This window comes from Balaenoptera ricei, chromosome 5 (genome assembly GCF_028023285.1).
Source record: "Balaenoptera ricei isolate mBalRic1 chromosome 5, mBalRic1.hap2, whole genome shotgun sequence".
NCBI lineage: Eukaryota > Metazoa > Chordata > Mammalia > Artiodactyla > Balaenopteridae > Balaenoptera > Balaenoptera ricei.
In genome coordinates, this window is record NC_082643.1 from 49,829,366 (window position 1) to 49,851,269 (window position 21,904).

The 21,904-nt window shown below is 42.7% G+C and overlaps 1 protein-coding gene and 1 long non-coding RNA gene across 5 annotated transcripts in view; one reads left to right on the top strand and one right to left on the bottom strand.

The window, feature by feature from the left end:
• LOC132365884 (uncharacterized) overlaps window positions 1–329 on the bottom strand; it is a 29,355-nt gene extending 29,026 nt beyond the window's left edge. For all 4 annotated transcript variants that reach the window (XR_009503296.1, XR_009503295.1, XR_009503294.1 and 1 more), the window contains exon 1: window positions 72–329. This is a non-coding gene — a long non-coding RNA (uncharacterized LOC132365884). The remainder of the gene's footprint in view (window positions 1–71) is intronic.
• Window positions 283–21,269, top strand: SOWAHB (sosondowah ankyrin repeat domain family member B). The gene is made up of 2 exons (XM_059922806.1): window positions 283–3,672; window positions 20,847–21,269. The coding sequence occupies exon 1, from the start codon at window positions 620–622 to the stop codon at window positions 3,002–3,004; it is 2,385 nt and encodes a 794-aa protein (XP_059778789.1). The 5' UTR covers window positions 283–619; the 3' UTR covers window positions 3,005–3,672; window positions 20,847–21,269.
• Window positions 21,270–21,904: the final 635 nt, after the last annotated feature.

The following is a 21,904-nucleotide window of genomic DNA, read 5'->3' on the forward strand; positions in this document are numbered from 1 at the left end:
GAGAGCAAGAACAGGTCTATTGTTTTCGTTTCCTACGTGGCCGAAACCCAAAGGAGCATCGGGTCGCCTACCTGCCTTCCATTCCCCGGCCCGGGAGCGGCTGCGCGACCTGCCGGGCTGTACGTTGCCGGCTCCGGCTAGCTGGCGACCTCACCTACGGCGCTCTTCCGGGCTCGGACCAGCCTGACTCATCTGGGATGGGTGGCAGGGGTGGGCGAGACCTCAGAGGGTGGAGGGACAGAAGGAGGCGGGCCGCGCCCTTCCCCCAGAGCCGGGGAGGAGGCGTCGCCAGGGCGCAGGTGAAACCGACTCCGACCTATCCCGGGAACTTTCGCAGCGGGGACTCGCTGCGCGAGGCGCGCATCGCGCAGGGGCGGCCTGGGAGCCGCCCTCTCCCACCCTGGGCTGCGCGCGGGGGCTCAGCCCCGGGGCCTGTCCCCGGGGGACCCGCGGCCCTCTTGGCACGTTCAGGGGCTGCAAGCAGGCCGCGGCTGATGGAGGCAGGTGGCGCCGCCCCGGGCGCAGGTGACAGACGCCAGGCCAGGGTTTCTGTTGGCGGGGGAGAGTGCAGGGAGGGCGAGACGCAGACACCTCGGGGCCAGGGGACGACGGGGCAGCGATGGCCCGAGAGTTGAGCCAGGAGGCACTACTGGACTTTCTGTGTAAGGCCGGGGGCCGAGTGACCAACGCCGCCTTGCTGAGCCACTTCAAGAGCTTCCTCCGAGACCCCGATACGCCCCCCAGCCAGCACCAGCGCCGCCGCGAGCTTTTCAAGGGCTTCGTCAACTCGGTGGCCGCAGTGCGCCAGGACCCCGACGGCACCAAGTACGTGGTGCTCAAAAGGAGGTACAGGGACCTTTTGGGGGAGGAGGGGCTGCAGCGACCCAGCGACCCGCCCGCGGCCGCCGCCCCTGCAGGGGGAGCTGCGCCCAGCTTCCCGCTCCTCGCGCGCAGTGGGGAGCGGCCGCCGCCGCCGCAGCAACCCCGGCGGCGGCGGCGCGAGAAGGAGCTAGAGGAGGAGCCAGCAGGTGCCGCAGACCCGGCCGCCGAGGCAGGTTGCGATGGACTCCTCGCCAGCGGGGCCCGGGAGGCGGCCCGGAGAGGCGGCCGGCGGAGGGGCAGCTCCGGCCACAGGGCGCCGGTGCCCGCGGCCGCCCAGGATGGAGCGAGGTGCGCGGCGGCCGAGACGCAGGGCGGCTGCTGCTGGGAATGCCTCCAGAACGGCCTGGGGGGACTCCCGGGCGAGCCGCTGCTCGGCTCACTCCCCGACCCCCCCACCGCCACCGCCAGCGCCAGCGCCTGGGAGAAGCCGGCGCCGGCCCCGCCTGCCCAGGACGACCGCGGGGCTCCCAGGCCGCAGCGGGAAGGTGCGCCCGCGGAGCCCCCGCCGGTGTCCGCGGCACCCCGCTCTCCTCCGACAACCGTCGAGGCTGCTGGGAGCGGGGCTTCCCCGCTTGCTCTCCTGTCCTGCCCCACTCCCCCCGGAGAGCCGCCCGAGCTGGTGACCCCGAGCTCCCTGCATTATTCGACCCTGAAGCAGCAGCAGCAGCGCACTCGAGAGTGGGTGGCCAGACACCCCCAGATACCCAAGGCCCGAGACCAGGGTCCCATCCGAGCCTGGTCGATACTGCCAGACAATTTCCCCCAGCTACCCTCGGAGCCGGGCTTCTGGGTCCCGGAATCTAAGCCAGCACCTCCGGACCTCCCTCCTCCCCCTCATTCTCTCTTTCCCGCTGTTTCGGAATCCTGGCCCGGGAAGTCTCCACTGGCCGTCTTTCGTAGCATTCGTTGTCAGCTGTCCCTACAAGATCTGGAGGACTTTGTGGACCAGGAGAGCCACGGCAGTGAAGAGAGCAGCAGTGGACCCAAAGAGTCCCCTGGGGGTTCTGAAGAAGGGCTGCACCTTCCCCCGGGAGCCCCAGATGGGAGAAGGCTCAGGAATCCAGCTGGGGCCCCTTCTCCAAAGGAGGGCAGCCCCAGCAGGAGCCTTCAGGGCCTCAGGAACAGAGAGGATGGTCACCCTTCTCAGCCCGTCCCAATAGGAGCTGGTGGCCTTGCAGGCCACCCTCAGCCTTTGCCCTGGCCTGTCCCCAAATTAAGGAGATCCCTAAGGAGGAGCTCTAGGGCAGAGAGAGCCCAACTGTCCTCCTCTGATGAGGAGTGCCTTGAGGGGGATTTGCTGAAAAGGAGCCGGCGTCCTCCCCGGTCCAGGAGACCCTCGAAGGTGGGAGCAATGTCCAGCCCAAGGGTGGATGCCGCTTTGACACCAAAACCTGCAGACCTTAAGGCTACTGTTGTTGAGTGTGGTCATCCACACAGCTCATGGGCCCCTGGAGGGGAGAGGCCTGCAGCCTTGATCCCCACCAGATCTTCCGAGCACAAGTCATCCCTGGTCCCTCTTGATGCCAGGGAGCATGAATGGATTGTGAAGCTTGCCAGTGGCTCTTGGATTCAGGTGTTGACTTTGTTCTGGGAGGACCCCCAGCTGGCTTTGCACAAAGACTTTTTGACCGGGTACACTGCCTTGCACTGGATAGCCAAACACGGTGACCTCAGGGCCCTTCAGGACTTGGTCTCAGGCGCACAGAAAGCAGGGATTGCTCTGGATATAAATGTGAAGTCCAGTTGTGGGTATACCCCGCTGCACCTTGCAGCCATTCATGGCCACCAGGGGATCATCAAATTGCTAGTGCAAAGGTTGGCGTCTCGTGTGAACATCCGGGACAGCAGTGGGAAGAAGCCTTGGCAGTATCTGACCAGTAATACCTCTGGGGAAATATGGCAGCTACTGGAAGCCCCACGGGGCAAGCCCATTTTTTCCACCTATCCCTTGGCTCGAAGCTCTTCCCCCACCAGGAAGGCCAAGAGCCGGGAAATATCTAGAAGTGTCACTCGAAAGACTTCCTTTGCTGCCCTGCTCAAAAGTCAGCACAGCAAATGGAGGTCAGCCAACCAGTATGAGAAATTCCCCAGTCTAAGGGAAAGAGAAGAGTATAGTGACTGAGGGGAGCCCCTCCTTCCAACATGGCCTCCACATCCCCATCGTTGAGCTATTCAGTGAGAGAATCCAGGGGGAATGGAAAAATTGCTGAGGAGTTGGTCGAGAGGCCAAGTGAGATGGCCTACCTAGTGTTTACCTCCCTGGATTCTGCGTCAGCACATCCTGGACCTCAGAGGTTGTCCAAGCTTTCTCACGGCTCAAGTCCTTGGGCCAGTGAACGTAGACAAGGAGCAGAGTCAGGTGCTTAAAACCCGGCTGTACTTCCCTTGCCATCACAGATCCGGGCACAGCAGGCCACACTATTCTCCCAAGCAGCTACCCCAGGCCTTGGCTAGAGAGGAAACAGATGTCTAACAAGAAGAGAGGCAATTCAAGGAATTGATGAAGCTCAAACAAAATCCTCTCTCTGGCTAGGAGCTCTCTGGCTTCCATTCATTTGGAGAACAAATCTTGGCTGAGAGTGGAAAACACCAGGTTTGAAATCAGATGGCTCCTCTTCTTTCCCTTTTTTTTTTTTTTTTGGCATTCAAATCTGTGCAGTAAAATTATTACTGGAGAGTAGAAGTTGCTCTAAGAGATTCCTCTGCCCCATCCTCAGGTGTTCCTTTGAATGCAACCTTTGGTGGCCAGCGCAAGAAATGATTAATGCCTTGTTTCCGAGAAGGAGTTGGGTAAGATCCAGTTGTGACTGACATTCAGACCCTGCTTTGTTAAAAGAACATCAACCTGAGGGGAACTTTCCAAATGTAAAAACTGTATGGCTCATTTGCATAGTGACTGAAACCATCTTTTATGGAAGCTCCCTGTGTAACAAACAGCAGAATTAGCATCAGTAGTTTTCAGTAGGTTTGAATGGCCAGTGTTCATACTCATGAAAAGTGAGAAATGATTTTGTTCTGGGGATGCAGTAAGGGTTATGAGGTGAATGCCTCCCCACCAGGAATTTTCTAAGCTGCTAAATATAATTTTATTTGCACTAAACATTTTGCCAATTAAGATTAAATATTAGCCTTGAAGTGCTGTATCTCTAACAGGAAGTGGTCCTTTTATTTGCTTGTGATGGGACTGATCTTTGTGGGTCCATGGAATGAGAGAATGGCTAGTTTATAAACTGCAGTAGAAAATCAAGATTTCAGAATGTAAATTCAAAGAGGGCTGAAAGATGAAGTGTCTAAGAGGAAATAGTTAATTTTTTATGGAAATGTTCTCATGTGCTGTGGCAATGATGTATTTTAAAGTATTTTTGTGTTTCTTCTGGCTATTTTCCCCCATTAAAATATCAACAGATCTTTATAATTTATTGTACTTATGCTGATTATTGTTAACTTTCCGCCTTACAAAATTGTGACTCAGTGAGTGTCACATATTTTTGTTTCTTTGTAGTTTTACTTTATAATTTTGCTGAAATAAATATATCTGTTCTATCAGAAAACAAACAAAAAATAGGCAGAATAAATAAATCTAAGGGTTGCTTTTCTCCAAAAAGACCTATACAAGGGATGAAACTTTGGCAAATCACATCAAGAAAAAAAAGCTACAAGCACAGACAGCAGGTGTATGGTTAGGAGAGATGAAATTTTTAAACATAAAAGATAAACATTTATGTGAATACTCTAGTACAGGCGGTGATCTCCCAGGAGGGAAAAAAATAAAAAATGTCAACTTCTTTTAAAAGCCAAAGAATGTTTTTACTTTACCATATTGTTATCACAATGTCAATTTATTCAACAACTATGTTTTCCTTAGTGCTGTGGGATTGATAAAGGTGAATGGGACATGACTTCTCACCTCTTGAACTTAAAATCTAACAAGACTTGTTGTTGACTGATTTATACCATACCTTACTCCCAAGATGTCTTTTAAAGCTGCACTGTATTAGGTATAAGCTTTTAAAATGAGGCAAAGGAAAAAAAAGGTGGTACCAGGAATGAGGACAAAACAACTGCAATACAAGAAAAAAAATTTTTTTCAGAGTGTCGTAAGTACAAAATGAAGTGCTCCAGTGTAAGTACAAAATGAGGATTTCAGAGGAGAGAGTCCTTTGGGCTAAGAAAATCAGGGTGGGCTACTGGGAGGCCAGGCATCTTTAGGTGAATGATCTTGGCTTTCCACAGAAACCAGCTTTGTTGGTTCTACCACATTCTTGCCTTTGGCTTCAGTGTGTGATTTCATAGCACAACATTGGGTGATTGCTCAATGGTTAGGACACATTCCTGGGTTCCACGTTCATTCTTATGAGGATCCGTCAGGTCCGTCTGTCCTTTGTCCCCATAACGTACCTATGGCTCTGGTCAACCTTCTTACGTGGTCAACATGTATTTGGGGAGGGGGTGGGGCAGAAGAGGGTGTTGAGAGCAGAGTACAGCACAGACCTGATGGAGTCACCCTTTTGCTCGTGTCATAAAGCACAGACCAGGAGGACTGCCATTCCCAGCCTCCTGCCAGCCACAAACCTCCCCCCCCACTGAGGCCAGACCCATCGGGGTGTGAATGCCCTTACCCTCTCAGTTTCTGTCCTGGTGCTGAATTCTTTCAGCTTAGAATCCCTTTTGCTCTTTTCCTGGAGAACTTTCATGTTTCAAAGGACAGCTCAGATGTCGAAGCCTCTGTGAGGGCAAAGCTGCAGGGTGTGTTTGGGGGATACTTAGCTCCTTATGGCTGTGGGAGATAGGTGGCTTCTGCTGTGTGGCAGCCTAAGGCGCTGTGGAACGAGGTGAAGATGGAAAGGGAATTTAAGGTCAGGTTGAAAAAAGGATCTTTTATGATACGCCAAGAAAAATAAGCATTTTCTAGGAAGCCAGGGATTGTCAAATCTCCTCCAGAAAACCTTAGTGTAATTCCAAATATGGAAGCTTTCCTAAAGTCTTAATTTGAAGACAAATAAATATGGTATAGGATGTACTCAATTTTAAAGTTTCCCTTTCAAATTTTCCTTGTCTTTGATGTTAATGCTTCTTTGCTGGCAAACAGTGGTAGGCAATTGAACAAATGGCAATTTAATATTAGAGGCAAACATTAGAAACTGGTGATAACCTTAGCTCAACCACTTGCTTTTTGGTAGACATAGTTGTAAAGTAGTGAATTTTAATCTTATAATTATATATAATATCTACCATACTGTTATTTTCTGCTAGTAAAACTGCTTTTAGTTCAACATTTTAGGATTTTACACATAGCGTGTCATGACTTCCAGGTGCTTTGATTTCCTCAATAAATTTTTTAAAGTAACAACTTTGAGATATAGTTCACATACCATACAATTCACCTATTTAAAGTATACAGGTCAATGGTTTTGAGTGTATTCACAGAGTTGTGCAACCATCACCATAATAAGTTCCTGTACATATTTGAGAACTACTGACCCAGGCAATGGGGAGCCCTTGACAGTTTAATGTAGACCTGTATAGACTGGGGTGAAGTAAAAATTCCTCTTGCTATAGTAAGGGAGACAAACTAGAAGCAGAGATCAGGTAAATTATTGTAGTGTCTTGCTTTCATATTGGAAATAGGAATATTGACTCAATTAGCTAGATAAGGTGAATAAGTTTGGATGTCTAAAAATGAGGAAAGAAAATTTTAGTTGGAGGAGCTTACTTAGCTGATAAAAACAGAAGAAATTAAGTGAGATCCAAAAGGATCTCTCCATTTCCTCTCATCTCTAATGCTCCGGTTCAGTGATTAGACCACTTCACTACTGTGATGACGGTCTACGTTCAAGGTGGCACTGATCTAAGAGTATAAATTCAACCCCTGTACAGGCTGTTCAGCACAGCAGTGTTAGTATACGTGCTTGTGTTTGCTGACATCAAACAAATGATTAAAAATGTGTAATTGAGGGAATTTCCTGGCGGTCCAATGGTTAGGACTCCGTGCTTTCACTGCCGAGGGCCGGGGTTCAATCCCTTTCTCGGGGGGTGGGGGGGGTCAGGGGTTGGGGGAATGTGTAATGAAAGAGTGGGATCATGTAGTACTTAGGCTCGTGGCAATGAGCTAGGCTGCCTGGGTTCCTGTCCTTGTTTGGACAACCGTCAGCTTCTTGGTTTTCTCACTTTTAAGATGGTTTTTTTTTTTTTTTTTTAAGACCAAATGAATTAACACAAAGTCCTTAGAAAATGCCTGGTACAGTATGGCCCAGCAATCCCACTACTGGGCATATACCCAGAGAAAACCATAATTCAAAAAAACACATGCACAGTAGGGCTAAGGCAGGGAGCCACTGGGCTAGAAATAGTCCCATTTCCTTAGTGGTTTGAGGAAAGAGGATTACCAAGTCACATAAGGGTGTCTAGATCAGAGTATTTAGAGCTTCTAATTAAAATAAACTTTAAGAAAGTAAGCAAAATGAATATTTATTCAGCTGATGACAATAGCTTTGCCTAAACTGTTGGTCCAAAGAGAGTCCCATTGATTTTTCTTTCTGGAAGGGGTTGGCCTATATCACCTGCATTGGAATAGACATGCCCTTGGGGGTTTGGATGTCGACTGAGTATTAGTTTTCCACCTAGTTTAACCCTAACTGGTTATATGCCAGATAGGAAATCTCTGTGAGCCTTGATTTTTGTGAGGAAAGCAAAGGGGAAGAAGGATAAAAACATACCAATAGCACCAAGTTGGCCTCATATCTTCAGGATGAAAGGCACTAAAATGCACAATAGTCGTAATGGGTAGCAGAAATGGGGAAAAAAAGAACAGAAGGTTGTTTTTGCTTTATCCTGAGGCCAAATCTTCTCACAAGAGCTATTCTTATGGGGCATATAAACTAAGTAACATTTCATAATAAGGTATAATAAGCCTACCTGTGGGGCTATCTTTCTATGACTGCAGAGAGATCACAAAATATTGCCCTGGACTTATTGGGCAAGTTTTTGATACCCATCATGAAATCTTGGGAAAACTGAATCCTAGAACCACTTTTCATATATGGGGTATACACCTCTCTTTCAGGAGCAGAGTATCCAATGTGGATGATCTTTCACACTCATTTTCTCTTCTGATCTTTGTTCTCGGTCAACTGCAGCTTTCAGTCAGGTACTGACAGAGGGGTTGAAACTCAAGACTACTTGCTGCTTGTTAGGATTTTTAAATTGTTTGAAATTTTCAGTGACCAATGTTGATATTCTATGTCCCTCCAAAACACCCCCTCCACCATGTATGTTCAAGCATGGATAATGGGGAACTGAATTGGCTTTACATTCTTACACCACAAGATTTATTGTATTTATTTAAGATGTCTCCCAGATGCTTTTTAAAAGGTTTTTTTAAAATATTTTATTTATTTATTTATCTATCTATTTATTTTTGGCTGCGCCGGGTCTTAGTTGCGGCAGGCGGGATCTTTAGTTGCAGCATGTGGGATCTTTTTTTGGTTGCGGCATGCATGTGGGATCTAGTTCCCCGACCAGGGATCGAACCTGGGCCCCCTGCATTAGGAGCATGGAGTCTTACCCACTGGACCACCAGGGAAGTCCCCAGGTTCTTATAAAGGAAGACATCCGCATGAGGCAGCAGACCGAGTGACCGCGAAAACTCCTCATCCTGTGAGCAGCCTGTGACTCTTTGAGAAAAGGATTAATTCTCTAAACACAGACACACATCTGCAGGCAGAAGTTGTCTTAGGTGCCACCTGACCATAACTCTATGTCCCTTATATGTGTGTCACCTTACACGTTCTGTGGTCTCTTGGGTCCAGGTGTTTCCCTGCTAAAAGCTTCTTCAAGACCACCTGGAAAAGCAGAGTGACGGAACAGGTGGGCAAGTGTCACCTGGATTGTGGGCACAGGACTGCTCTTGTTCTACCAGAGTTAACGTTTTCTCTTTATTGTGTTAAGCGTCGGACTCAAATTCCATTTTGGGGGTATTTCCTCAGGTTCAAAATTCCTTATGTCTTTATTTACTTTCTCTAAGTTGAGAAAAGAAAGAAATTCTTGTCCTTTATAAATTTAAAGCTACAGCATCCAGATATTGGCTTATGATGAAAACTGGATTTGAAGTAACAAACTGTTTGGTGTTCCTAAAAAAAAAAGGAAGTTTATATAGAAGTTAAGCAGTATTTTGTGATGTGGGAAGGTACCACAATAAATACTTCCATTATCTGGTAGGTTTGGGAAATGGATTGCTCTGAATAATAAGTTATTCTAGTTCATAAGAATTTCTCACATATACTTCACATGATAGTTTAAGAAAACTGAACTACAATTAAATACACTCAGCACTAAAACTAAACACAAAGTAATTTATGGTTTAAAAAAACCATCTAAGATCATTAATGCTTTGTGATTATTATTGTAAATATCAACTATCTTTGCATTTAGATACACAGAACTAAAGTCAGTTGATGAAAAATTGGGTTTTATAAATTTTACATCTATTTCATATCTTAAAGAATTTTAAAATTATACAAGTGATACATGTTTATTGTAAAAAAAAAAAAAATTAGATAACACAGATAAAGACAAGAGAACAAGAAAACAAAATCTTCCCTAATTTCACTACCTTAGGGTAATCACTGATAATACTTCGGTGTGTATCCTTCCAGAATTTATAAGAAAAAAGAAACCATACTGTGCATAGCAATTTCCAACCTATTTTATTGCTTAATATATTGTTATTTTTCCATTTGAATTGGGTATTATTTATTGAGTTCAAGATAAAATAAAAGTTTAGGTCTTCAGATGGCTGAAAATGGGGCAGTTCAGAATTCATTTGCAGACCAGGCGTTGCTTCAATGTCACTTCCTTTTCCATACAGGGCTAGATCCTAAAAGTATTAAGTTTTAAATTATTTAAAAAATCATTCTTTGTTCTCATTTGACTTGAAGCAATGATTTTCTTTTGTTTTTAATCTGCTTTTTTTTTTGCCCAGTGTTCTGAGTGCATGACTTTTCAGGCAGGAGGTCCCTCCTCCAGGAAACTGGTTGCCTGCTCATGGGAACTCCCAGCTGTGACCGCCCATCTCACACCTGTGGCTGTTCTGTTTGCTTGTGGGGTAGTGGAGACATGAGACAGGTGTGGGCCAGATATGATTGAAGAACAGTTAAGCTTGATTACAACTTAAAATGGGCTAGATCTGTCAGTATCACTGGTCCGATTCTTTTCTTTCTTTATTTTTTTGATCGCTAGGGAGAATATCTTAGAATGACTTTATCATTCAACATAAGAATGGAGAAGGGAATATAGGAATCCAAAAGATTTTTTTTTCTGATCATATAAATCTTTTACTTAAAGTACTTCCTGAATATGAAAATTGCTGCTAGTTTTATTTTTTAATAATAATTTTTTAAGACCACTTCAAACATACTTACAAAAGATATAACCTAGGGAGTAATAAGTTTTAATCATTTCTAGTCCCATCGGTTCCTTTTAACTTGGGGCTGACTAGTGCTAACCAGCCATGCATATTTTATTTTACCTTCCACTATTTTCATTAATAGCATGCTCCACATATTAAAACAATTTTCCTAGTTTACACTTTTAATAGCCAGAAAGTATATCACTATGTTAATATATAATAGTTTGCTAAGCCATTTTGCTAAGCCATTTCTCTACTCTTTCACATGTGGGTGATTTCTCACTATAACAGATACTACCGAATATCTTTTTAAAAATAATTGCGAAATAATATTTCTTGGCTATTTTCCCAGGTGCAGTATAATAGCTTATATTTACATTTACCAGCTGTGCTTCAGAGGGATTGAGTCAAATTAAAGTGACATGAACAAGAAGAGAAAAACTAAGTAAATCTGAACAAGAAGGTAAAAACTAAGGAAATCTAAACTATAGACTTCAGATAATAATGAATCAATGTTGGTTCATTAATTATAATAAAGGTACTATACCTATGTAAGATCCTACTAATAGGGAAAACTGTAGGGGGGAGGCTGGTATTTTAACCTATGTGCTATCTGCTGAACTTTTCTCTAAATCTAAAGCTGTTCTTAAAAAGCTTATTAATTAAAAAAAAAAAGATAGGGGAGTACAGAGCAAAGATGGTAAAACATCAACATGGAATAGGAGTAAAGGGTAAATAGTTTTGTACAGTTCTTGCAACTTTTCTCTAAGTTTGATTTCAAACCCGAAATTTAAAAAATATATAACTGCTTATCTCTTTTTTGAACCACATCTACCCTAAATGCCCACCAATAATCTTTCAATGTACTATAAGAAGGGGATGTTATCATTGTTATTAAATAAGGTTCGTTCCCGCCAATGGGAATCTCAAATGGCCTGTTACTAGGCAGAATCCGGGCTCTCGACATCCGGGAAGAGGACAGGGCTGACCAAGGATAGCCAGAGGCTGGCTGTTTCCCGGCCAAGTAAATAAAGGTGCAAGTGCCATCCAACAGGTATATCCTAGAAGCCGTTTGGGTTTTAAAAAGGTATCTTGAGCCTCTGTCCCCTCTGGTATCGGTTTTTGAAGGACCCCGCATTCCCTATAGTCTGTTGCCCACCGTCTCCTCCGTATCCACCAACTTCTTAGAGGTGCCTTCTGGGGCTGGGAAGAGGTGGACCTGCACGCAGGGACCAATACCTTAGCCCACGGTTTTAAAAGAAAGTATCAACAAGAGCAGCGAAGAGCAGTTAACAGGTTTCTTGAAGCTTTTTTTTTTTTTTTTTTTCCTTACAGGCTCTACTTTGTGGCTTTGACTCTTGGCCAATCATTGCGCCTTAATTACGCGTCTGCTGGAGGAGTAGAACTCCAGGCTGTCTACAAATGCAATGAAATTCCCTTTAGAATTAGGTGAAAGCTTCCAGCATAGATTTCCTTTTCCTTTCATCACAGACTCCAAGCAGTTGGACATGTACTTGGCAAGGGCTGGAACTGGGATCACACGGAGTATTTGGATGTCCCACTTTCTCGCCTCTAGGGCATCTCTGGGAGAGAGGAATCCCTGCCAGACAGCCAGATTCTCATTGCGCTCTCCAAGTTTTAAGACGATAAAATTACATTGAAGTGCGGATGAGATGTTATCATTGTTTATCCAAAGTCTAAGTCCAAACAGTGACTGAATAGCAAAGTTTCTCAGAATTAGGAAAGGAGGCTTAAAGTAGTTCTTTAGCTTGTTTTTTTATGTCAAACCTATCAAGGGAGCCAGTTTAGAAACGATAAAAGTGACTGCTCACCTATTGTATTATTGTCCCAAGGTGACGAGACACAAGACATTTGTTTGAATTTAAAGTATAGGCAATTTCTCTATTTTTCTATTTTTCCCTAAGAGCAAGCAAACTAAGGTGAAATGCTCTGGAAAACTTCCAATTTGGGGTCACTGGAGTCAGCTGTACTGTAGTTTGGTGAATTTTGCAGAATTCATCTTTCATGGCAGAGCTCGTTACAACTGGCCACGTCTGAATTAGAAATAAGTCAAGATCTTGGAAGATGATGGAAAGCATGTTTTCTCACATGTCGTGAGAAATGGCTCATCTGCATCGTTACTTTGCTTGTTAGATAAAAATGATGGATGCCTGAACTCCATCCCAGATTTAGTGAATGTGGATCTTTTGGGCCAGGACTGGGGAATCTCTCTTAATCCAGAGGCTCTGGTGATTATTATGCTCACTGAAGTCTGAGGATGATCTTTGCTCTACATTCCTCAGGCATTGTGTAATAATTAGAAATGTGGAGAACCATAAATAAGGGTACCAATATCTCTGTGAGCCTTAGAGTTAATTTTCTCAGTTGATTTGGGCTAAATAGGTGCTCTTTTGAGCCTTCATGTCTTGCCTGGCTCTTTGCCAGACCTAAGCCTCCTGCTGAGGATGGAGATGGAGACCACACCCTGCCCTCACTGGCCCCGTGGGTGACCTAGGAGACAAATGGGGAGAAGAACGTGACCCCCAATCTCACCCTTCTGAATGGCCAGTTGCCCTACAGCATCTCATAAAGCATTATGAATGTCTGTCCCTGTACTCTCAAAGTGAACGTCCTAAACAAAATCTTCATCAGAGACATCACATTTAGTGATATGGGCTTTTTTCTTTTTTTTCATGTTATTTGCTTCAATGTTTATTGTACTTTAAAAATTATTATGGCAGTAAAATCACATTTAAAATTTAGAAAATAAAATAGAAGAGAAAAACCATATATTGTCCCACAGCACAAACCATGCCAGTGTTAGCATTTTGATATATTTCTTGTCATAGGTTTGGGATTTTTTTCCCCCTCTTTAAATAGCTGCAGTTACAGTATATTACAATTTCTACCACATTATTCTAGATCCTTCTTGAACATTCTTTTAAATATCTGTAGAATTTATGCAGCCACTCCTCCATTACCTATTGAGGGAGCTTGTTTCCAATCTTTAATTATTTATAAATAATTTTTCAGGCAAACCTTTATACATAAAACATTTTCTGCATTTAGAATTATTTCCTTAGGATTTTCAGAAGTGGAATTACTTGGTCAAAAAGTAGCAGTTGTTTTTTGAAACATTTGTACAGATTAATGCAATTGCAATCTGGGCATAATAGGTGGTCTGTAAACTTTATTCCTTTTTTTTTTTAAATTTATTTATTTTTGGCTGCGTTGGGTCTTTGTTGCTGTGTGCAGGCTTTCCCTAGTTGCGGCGAGCGGGGGCTACTCTTCATTGTGATGCTCAGGCTTCTCACTGCGGTAGCTTCTCTTGTTGCAGAGCACGAGCTCTAGGCGCACGGGCTTCAGTAGTTGCAGCATGTGGGCTCAGTAGTTGTGGCTCGCAGGCTTAGTTGCTCCGCGGCATGTAGGATCTTCCCGGAACAGGGCTTGAACCTGTGTCCCCTGCATTGGCAGGCAGATTCTTAAGCACTGCGCCACCAGGGAAGTCCCCTAAACTTTATTCTTAAACACTTAAAGAATCAATCACTAAAATAGTCATGAATTTTAGTGTTATATGTATATATACGTATGTGTACATGTGTATACATGTGTATAAACAATTCACTAATTAGCATCCTTCAGTGACAACTTCATGAATCAGTTTATGTAGACTTGTTAGTGGAAGAATCATGCAACAGAGCCTTTTGCTGCTTTGAATAGAATAAATGCTGTGATTATTCAATCTAACGTCTTCTTATTGCATGCCTCCCTGATGGCAGGCACTGTGCAAGAGAGTAAGATACACATATTCCCTCTTAACACCCCTAGAATTCACAGACTAGGAGTGTGCTGGTGAAGAGAGAAAGAAACAAGTACAAGATAATATGGTGAGTGTTGGGTAGTATTCTTTACCTCAGATTTAGGGATATCTAATTTCAACTTAAGCAGTCAGGGAAGGCTTCTTGGAAAAGTAATGTCTAAGCTGGGACCTGAAAGGATGAATGCTATGGCCTGGCACCTTTACATTATCCCAGGGGCCAATGAAAACATCCTGGAAAGAAAATAGTTGAGCAGTTTTTTGAAAGTTAAATATGGATTTACCATATGACTTAGCAATTCATTCCTAGGTATATACCCCAAAGAATTGAAAATATATGTTCACACAAAGACTTGTATACAAATATTCATAGCAGCATTATTCATAATAGCCAAAGAAATGGAAATAACCCAAATGTCCACCAGCTGATGAATGGATAAACAAAATGTGGTCTATCCATTTGGGACTTCCCTCGTGGCGCAGTCGTTAAGAATCCGCCTGCCAATGCAGGAGACACAGGTTTGAGCCCTGGTCCGGGAAGATCCCACATGCTGTGGAGCAACTAAGCCTGTGCACCACAACTACTGAGCCTGTGCTCTAGAGCCCATGTGCCGTGATTATTGAGCACGCGTGCTGCAACTACTGAAGACCGTGTGCCTAGAGCCCGTGCTCCACAACCAAAAGAGGCCACAGCAGTGAGAAGCAAGTGCACCGCAACGAAGAGTAGCCCCCGCTCTCTGCAACTAGAGAAAGCCTGCGCGAAGCAATGAAGACCCAATGCAGCCTAAATAAACAAACAAATAAATAAATAAAATGTGGTCTCTCCATACAATGGAATGTTATTCAGCCTTAAAAAGAAATCAAGTACTGTCTCATGCTACAACATGGATGAATGTTGAAAACATTATGCTAAGTGAAAGAATCCAGGCACAAAAGACCACATGTTGTATGATTTCATTTATATGAAATGTCTAAAACAGGTAAATCCATAGAGAGAGTGTAGATTAGTGATGGTTGGGGGCTGTGGGTAGCGAAGAATTCTGAGTGTCTGCTAATGAGTATGAGGTTTCTTTCAATGTTAGATAGTGGTGATGGTTGCATGACATCATAAATTATAGACTTTAAAATGATTAAAATGGTGAATTTTGTGTTACATAAATTTTACCTCACTTTTTTTAATTAAAAAAAAAAAATCCTGGAGCAAGAGTTCAGCACTTTTGAGAAACTGAAAGAATCTGAATTAACAGGAAAGCCTGAAACAGAGAATGAATGGGAAGTGGTCAGCCATGAGCCAAAAAGGTAACTGGGCCAGATTTTGAAGGGCCGTAAAAACTATATTAGGGAGTTGGGCTTTATGCTAGGGGCAAAAAGATGCCATTGGAGGAGATTTAGTCGGACGATGACCTGACCTGATGATGTGTTTTCTGGTATCTTCTGATTACAAAGGAAGGGAACAAAGAGGTTTTTCACCGCCAAGTTGTCAATCAGTTCAGGACTATTGCAAACTGACCTGAGGTAACTTGGTCATGCATGACACTTAGCTTCTTTTTGAAAGATAGCAATAATTGCTCAAGAAGTTTAAGGTAGGAGAGCAAGTTACCTACCCATCCACCCAACTCAGTCGTGATATATAAATCGTTATAATAGTAAGTCTCGGACCAAATTCTGCTGCATGTTTTCCAAAAGAAAAATCCATTAGAAAGCAGAATACAGGGGAATTCCCTGGTTGTCCAGTGCTTAGAACTCGATGCTTTCACTGCTGGGGCTTGGGTTTAATCCCTGGTGGGGAACTAAGATCGCCCAAGCCTCTTGGTGCAGCCAAAAAAAAAATGTAATGAAAGAGTAGGATCATGAAGTACTTAGGCTCATGGCAATGAGCTAGGCTGCCTGGGTTCCTGTCCTGGTTTGGACAACCTTCAGCTTCTCGGTTTTCTCATTTTTAAGACAGGCTTTTTTTTTTTTTTTTAAAGATCAAATGAATTAACACAAAGTCCTTAGAAAATGCCTGGTACATAGTAAATCCTCAATAAACACTATTAAGCTCAATGAGGTTCCCAGTTCTCTGGTTTCTTTAGGTGCTTCAACCACTCCCTGCATGAAAGGTTCACTTGAGACCCACACAGTCTCCTCCGATGGTAACACCTTACATAACTGCAGTATGAAATATTTTACAGTAAATTATAAGAATATATCAGTAATTTTCAGGAGATATACATGATGTCTCTCCTGCTAATACCATTACTGCAATTTTTAATTTATCACTAGTGCATTTTACACTTGGCACTCAATAAAATATTCTCAACAGCATTGCTATAATTTTTTAATTCTTTATAGCATTATTATTATTAGTTATTACACTATAAATCCTAGCCACAAAATTTATTCCTCTTTATGGTATTATAATTTTTATGTTCTTAAACCTTGTCATACCTGAAAAATATAACAGAATGCAGACACACATGTAATGTTGTTTTTGGAAAATAATGGACTTTTGTTTCTGTCATACAGGGGCTCAGATTCTTTAGTGGAGTGGCTGGTGATTTGTAAGATGAGAAAATTTGAGTCTCCTGATAATTCAATTCCTTCACTTTATAGGTGAAGAAAAATGCTTTGTCCAAGGTCACCGACATCCAAAATTAACCCATCTTCTGATTTTCAAGAAATCTCTCCACGCACTAGCCATGACTGAACTATCTAGCTTACTCTTGTTAGTTTGCCAATTAGATGTTTATTTGTGCACCTGTAATTAAATATATAGATCCATTCTAGACATTAATATCTCCATTCTAGACATTGGAGATGCAGTGATGAACAAAACACACAAAAATGCCTGTCACCATGACACATATTCTGTTTGGGGGAAAAAGGCAATAAACAAAAAAGACAGGTAAAATACTTAGTATTTTAGATTTTTCTAAGGGAGAAAAAATGGTATGGACGAGAGTAGAGAGGGTCAGGGTAGTATGGAGGTTTAAATTTTTCAATGGAATGATCAAGAAAAACCTTACCAAGGAGACTATAATGTCCTTGATGCCAGTGTCTACCATGCCCTTATCATGTTTATATATATCTTACCATATTTAGCACAGTGCTTTGAATGTAGAAGACATACATTGAATTTAATATTTTTATAAATTGACACTCGAAATAATAAACAAGCTAAGAAACCCCTATTATTCAAACAGAATGCAAAGAATCATAGAATTTCCATTAAGTCCTTAAATACGAAATAAACTTTGACCATTAGTTATTGTTTTCCTTATTTTTATTTTTTGTTAGGAGTTTCACGTAAACAGATATGGTATATTTGACATATGTATTATTTGCCCCAAATTAACATTAAAAAAGAAAGAAACGTATTTGAATAATTGGTAGCTCCTCATACATACATAGCTTAGGTTGAGTTTCTCTTCTGAAACTCTATAAAATCAGTCAATACGTCATGCCTGGAAGTAAGGGAAGAACTTTTCTCAGAGATTAGTTTAGAATAAACCAGATAAGCCACATACATGGGAAGATTTCCAATCCGATTTCTTTCCCCTATAAGAACTGCCAGAATATTCTGATTCCTTGGTGCTCTTCTCATTTTTACCTAAGCATTCCGAGACAGGAAGGGATGACAATTACCAGAAAAGAGTTTGTTAAACGTATCTTGCCAACAAGATTTTTCTCTTACAGAATGAAACACCTAGTTCATTTATACAATTAACAGATATTTCTTAAGAGCTTCCCATGTGTGGGTCCCAGTGGGGCAATGAGAATATAAGAGGACCATATATGAACTCACACTATGCACACCCATCATCCAGGAAAAAGAGCAATCCCCTTTCTTTTGTGTGTCTTCATTAAACAGTAGTTTGTGATGGCTAATGCATTTCATTTGGTAGTGCAGTGGAGAGCCTCCAATCTTACAATTAGAATACCTGCCTCTTGGCTACATCTCTTTTATTGTTTTAATTAAAAAAAAAAATGTAGGGGCTTCCCTGGTGGCGCAGTGGTTGAGAATCCGCCTGCCGATGCAGGGGACACGGGTTCGAGCCCTGGTCTGGGAAGATCCCACATGCCGCGGAGCAACTAGGCCCGTGAGCCACAACTACTGAGCCTGCGCATCTGGAGCCTGTGCTCCATAACAAGAGAGGCCAAGATAGCGAAAGGCCCGCGCACCGCGATGAAGAGTGGCCCATGCTTGCCGCAAATAGAGAAAGCCCTTGCACAGAAATGAAGACCCAACACAGCCAAAAATAAATAAATAAATAATTTTTAAAAAAATGTATTGAGATGTAATTCACATATCATACAATTCATCCTTTTAAAGTGTACAGTTCAGAGGTTTTTAAATATTCACAGAGTAGTGTAACCATCACCACTCTCTAATTTCAGAACACTTTCATCATTCCCCAAAGAATCACTGTATCCATTAGCAGTCAACTCTCATTTCACCCCAACATCCCACTAACACAAAGCAGTCACTAATCTACTTTCAGTTTCTATAGATTTGATTTTCCTATTCTGAACACTTCACATAAATGAAATCATATGTGATTATATGCAGCTTTTTGTGTCTGGACTCTTTCACTTAGCATAATGTTTCAAGATTCATCCATGCTATAGCATGTACCAGTACTTCATTCCTTTTTATGACTGAATAATATTCCATTGTATGGATATAGCACTTTTGTTTAACCATTCATCAGTTGATGGGCATTTGGACTGTTTCCACTTTTAGCTATTTGAATAATGCTTCTATGAAGTTTTTGTATGAATGTATGTTTTCAATTCTCTTGGGTATACATATGAGTGGAACAGCTAAGTTATATGGTAACTCTATGTTTAACATTTTTAGGAACTCCAAACTGTTTTTCAAAGTGACTGAACCATTTTATATTCCTACCAGCAGTGTATGATGGATTTCAATTTCTCCACATCCTTCCTTGCCAATACTTGTTATTGTCTATCTTTTTGATTACAGCTTTCCTTAGTGGGTATGAAGTGGTATCTCATTGTGGTTTTAATTTGCATTTCCCTAATGATTAATGATATTGAGCATCTTTTCATGTACTTACTAGCCATATGTATATATTCTTTGAAAAATATCTGTTCAAATACTTTGTCCATTTTAAAATTGGATTATTGTTTTTTTTTAAATTATTGTGTTGTGTAAGTACTTTATATATTCTAAGTAGTAGTCTCTTATCAGATATATAATTTCCAAATATTTTCTCCCATTCTGTAGTTTGTCTTTCACTTTCTTTTTTTTTTTTTTAATTATTTTATTTTATTTATTTATTTTTGGCTGCGTTGGGTCTTTGTTGCTGCGTGTGGGCTTTCTCTAGCCGCAGCGAGTGGGGGCTACTTTCTGTTGCGGTGTGCAGGCTTCTTATTGTGGTGGCTTCTCTTGTTGCGGAGCACAGGCTCTAGGCACGCAGGCTTCAGTAGTTGTGGCTCGTGGGCTCTAGAGTGCAGGCTCAGTATTTGTGGCGCACGGGCTTAGTTGCTCCACGGCATGTGGGATCTTCCTGGACCAGGGCTTGGACCTGTGTCCCCTGCATTGGCAGGCGGATTCTTAACCACTGCCCCACCAGGGAAGCCCCACTTTCTTGATAATATCATTTGAAGCAAAAAAGTTTTAAATTTTGATGAAGTGCAATTTATTTTTTCTTTGGTTGCTATGCTTTTGGTGTTGTATTTAAGAAACCATTACAGGGAACTCCCTGGCGGTCAAGTGGTTATGACTCTGAGCTTCCACTGTTGGGGGCCCAAGTTCGATCCCTGGTCACGGAACTAAGATCCCGCAAGCTGTGTGGCACGGACAGAAAAAAAAAGAAAAGAAACCATTGCTCATGAAGGTTTACTCCTATGTTTTCTTCTAAGAGTTTTATAGTTTAGATCTTACATTTAGGCCTTTGATTGATTTTGAGTTAATTTTTACATATGATGTGATGGTTAATTTTATGTGTCAACTTGACCGTGCTAAGGGATGCCTAGATAGCTGATAAAACCTTATATTTGGGTGTGTCCATGAGGGGGTATCCAGAAGAGATTAGCATTTGAATCATAGACTGAGTAAAGAAGATCACCCTCACCAAATCAGGTGAGCATCATTCAATCCGTTGAGGCCCTGAATAGAACAAAGAGGCAGAGGAAGGGCAAATTTGCTCTTCTGTTCAATCTGGGACATCCATCTTTTCACTCCCCTGGACACTGGCACTTCTAGTTCTTGGGCCTTTGGAGTCAGACTGGACTTATACTATCAGCCCCCGCAGTCCTCAGACCTTTGGATTCTTATACTATTAGCTTCCCTCATCCTCAGGGCTTTAGGTTTGGACTAGAACTACACCACTGGCTTCCCTGGGCCTCCAGCTTGGCCTCCATAATCATGTGAGCCAATCCTTCATAACGAATCTCTTTCTATATGTCTTTGTATATCCTATTGGTTCTTTCTCTCTGGAGAACCCTGACTAATATAGGTAGGGTTCCAACTTCATTCTTTTGCTTACAAATATTCAGTTGTCCCAGTACCATTTGTTAAAAAGACTATTCTTTTCCCCATTGGATTGTCTTGGCACCCTTGTAGAAATCAACTGACCATAAGTTTAATAATTGATTTCTGGACTCTCAATTCAGTTCCATTGATCTATATATCTATCTTTATGCTAATACCTTGCTAAGTGGATTACTGTAGCTTTGTAGTAACTTTTGAAATTAGGAAATGTGATTCCAACTTTGCTCTTCTTTTTGCAGAATGTTTTAGCGAGCTTCCCTGGTGGCGCAGTGGTTAAGAATCCGCCTGCCAATGCAGGAGACACGGGTTCAAGCCCTGGTCCGGGAAGATCCCACATGCCACGGAGCAGCTAAGCCCGCGCCCCACAGCTACTGAGCCTGTGCTCTAGAGCCCGCTAGCCACAACTACTGAAGCCCATGCACCTGGAGCCCGTGCTCCACAACAAGAGAAGCCACCGCAATGAGAAGCCTGCACACCGCAATGAAGAGTAGCCCGGGCTCTCTGCAACTAGAGGAAACCCGTGCGCAACAATGAAGACCCAACACAGCCAAAAATAAATAAAATAAATTTTAAAAAATTTAAAAAAAAAAGTGTTTTGGCTATTCTGGGTCCCTCAAATTTCCATATGAATTTTAGGATCAACTGGTCAATTTCTGCGAAAAAAGCACGTGGGATTTTGATAGGATTGCATTGAATCTATTGATCAATTTGAAGAGTATTGCCATCTTAACAATATTAAAATTTCCAATCCATGAACACAAGATGTCTCTCAATTTATTTAGATCTTTCCTGGAACACGCGCCCGGCCTTACCATTTGCAACCTTCTAGATTTCTACAAATATGTTGGACCTTTTCAAAGCCTCCTATGAATATCTTATTCCCCAGCTTTTCCTTCTAAATTTTTTGGTCAGTTTCTTGTTTGTCTCAATTGTTATCACTGCCTCAGGCAGTTGTGATATTAAACAACTGCTATTGATTGTTTTTGACAAATGTTCCTGTGGTCAGGTCAAATAAAGACAAGGCCTTAGAACAGAGTTTTCCAGGGAACTGCCTGACATGTCAAATAATGACAATTCTCTGAGCATGGTGTTCTGGGGAGTTCCAACCCCTTTCTTCCCCGTCCAGTGGCTGCTAGGCTGCTGGTTTTCACTGTGAATGCGGTGCCGTTTGTTTTCAAGGCTGTTGTGGAGCTGGGGAGAAGGCGTAGGAATGGGGCAAGTGAAAATGCCACAAAGCTCACTGTGCTTACTGAGATTCAGCCATTTTTTATAAATAAACGCTCCCCTTTGGTTAATT

Coding starts and splice junctions, on each gene's coding strand:
- SOWAHB (XM_059922806.1), top strand. CDS start 620: ATGGCCCGAGAGTTGAGCCAGGAGGCACTACTGGACTTTCTGTGTAAG.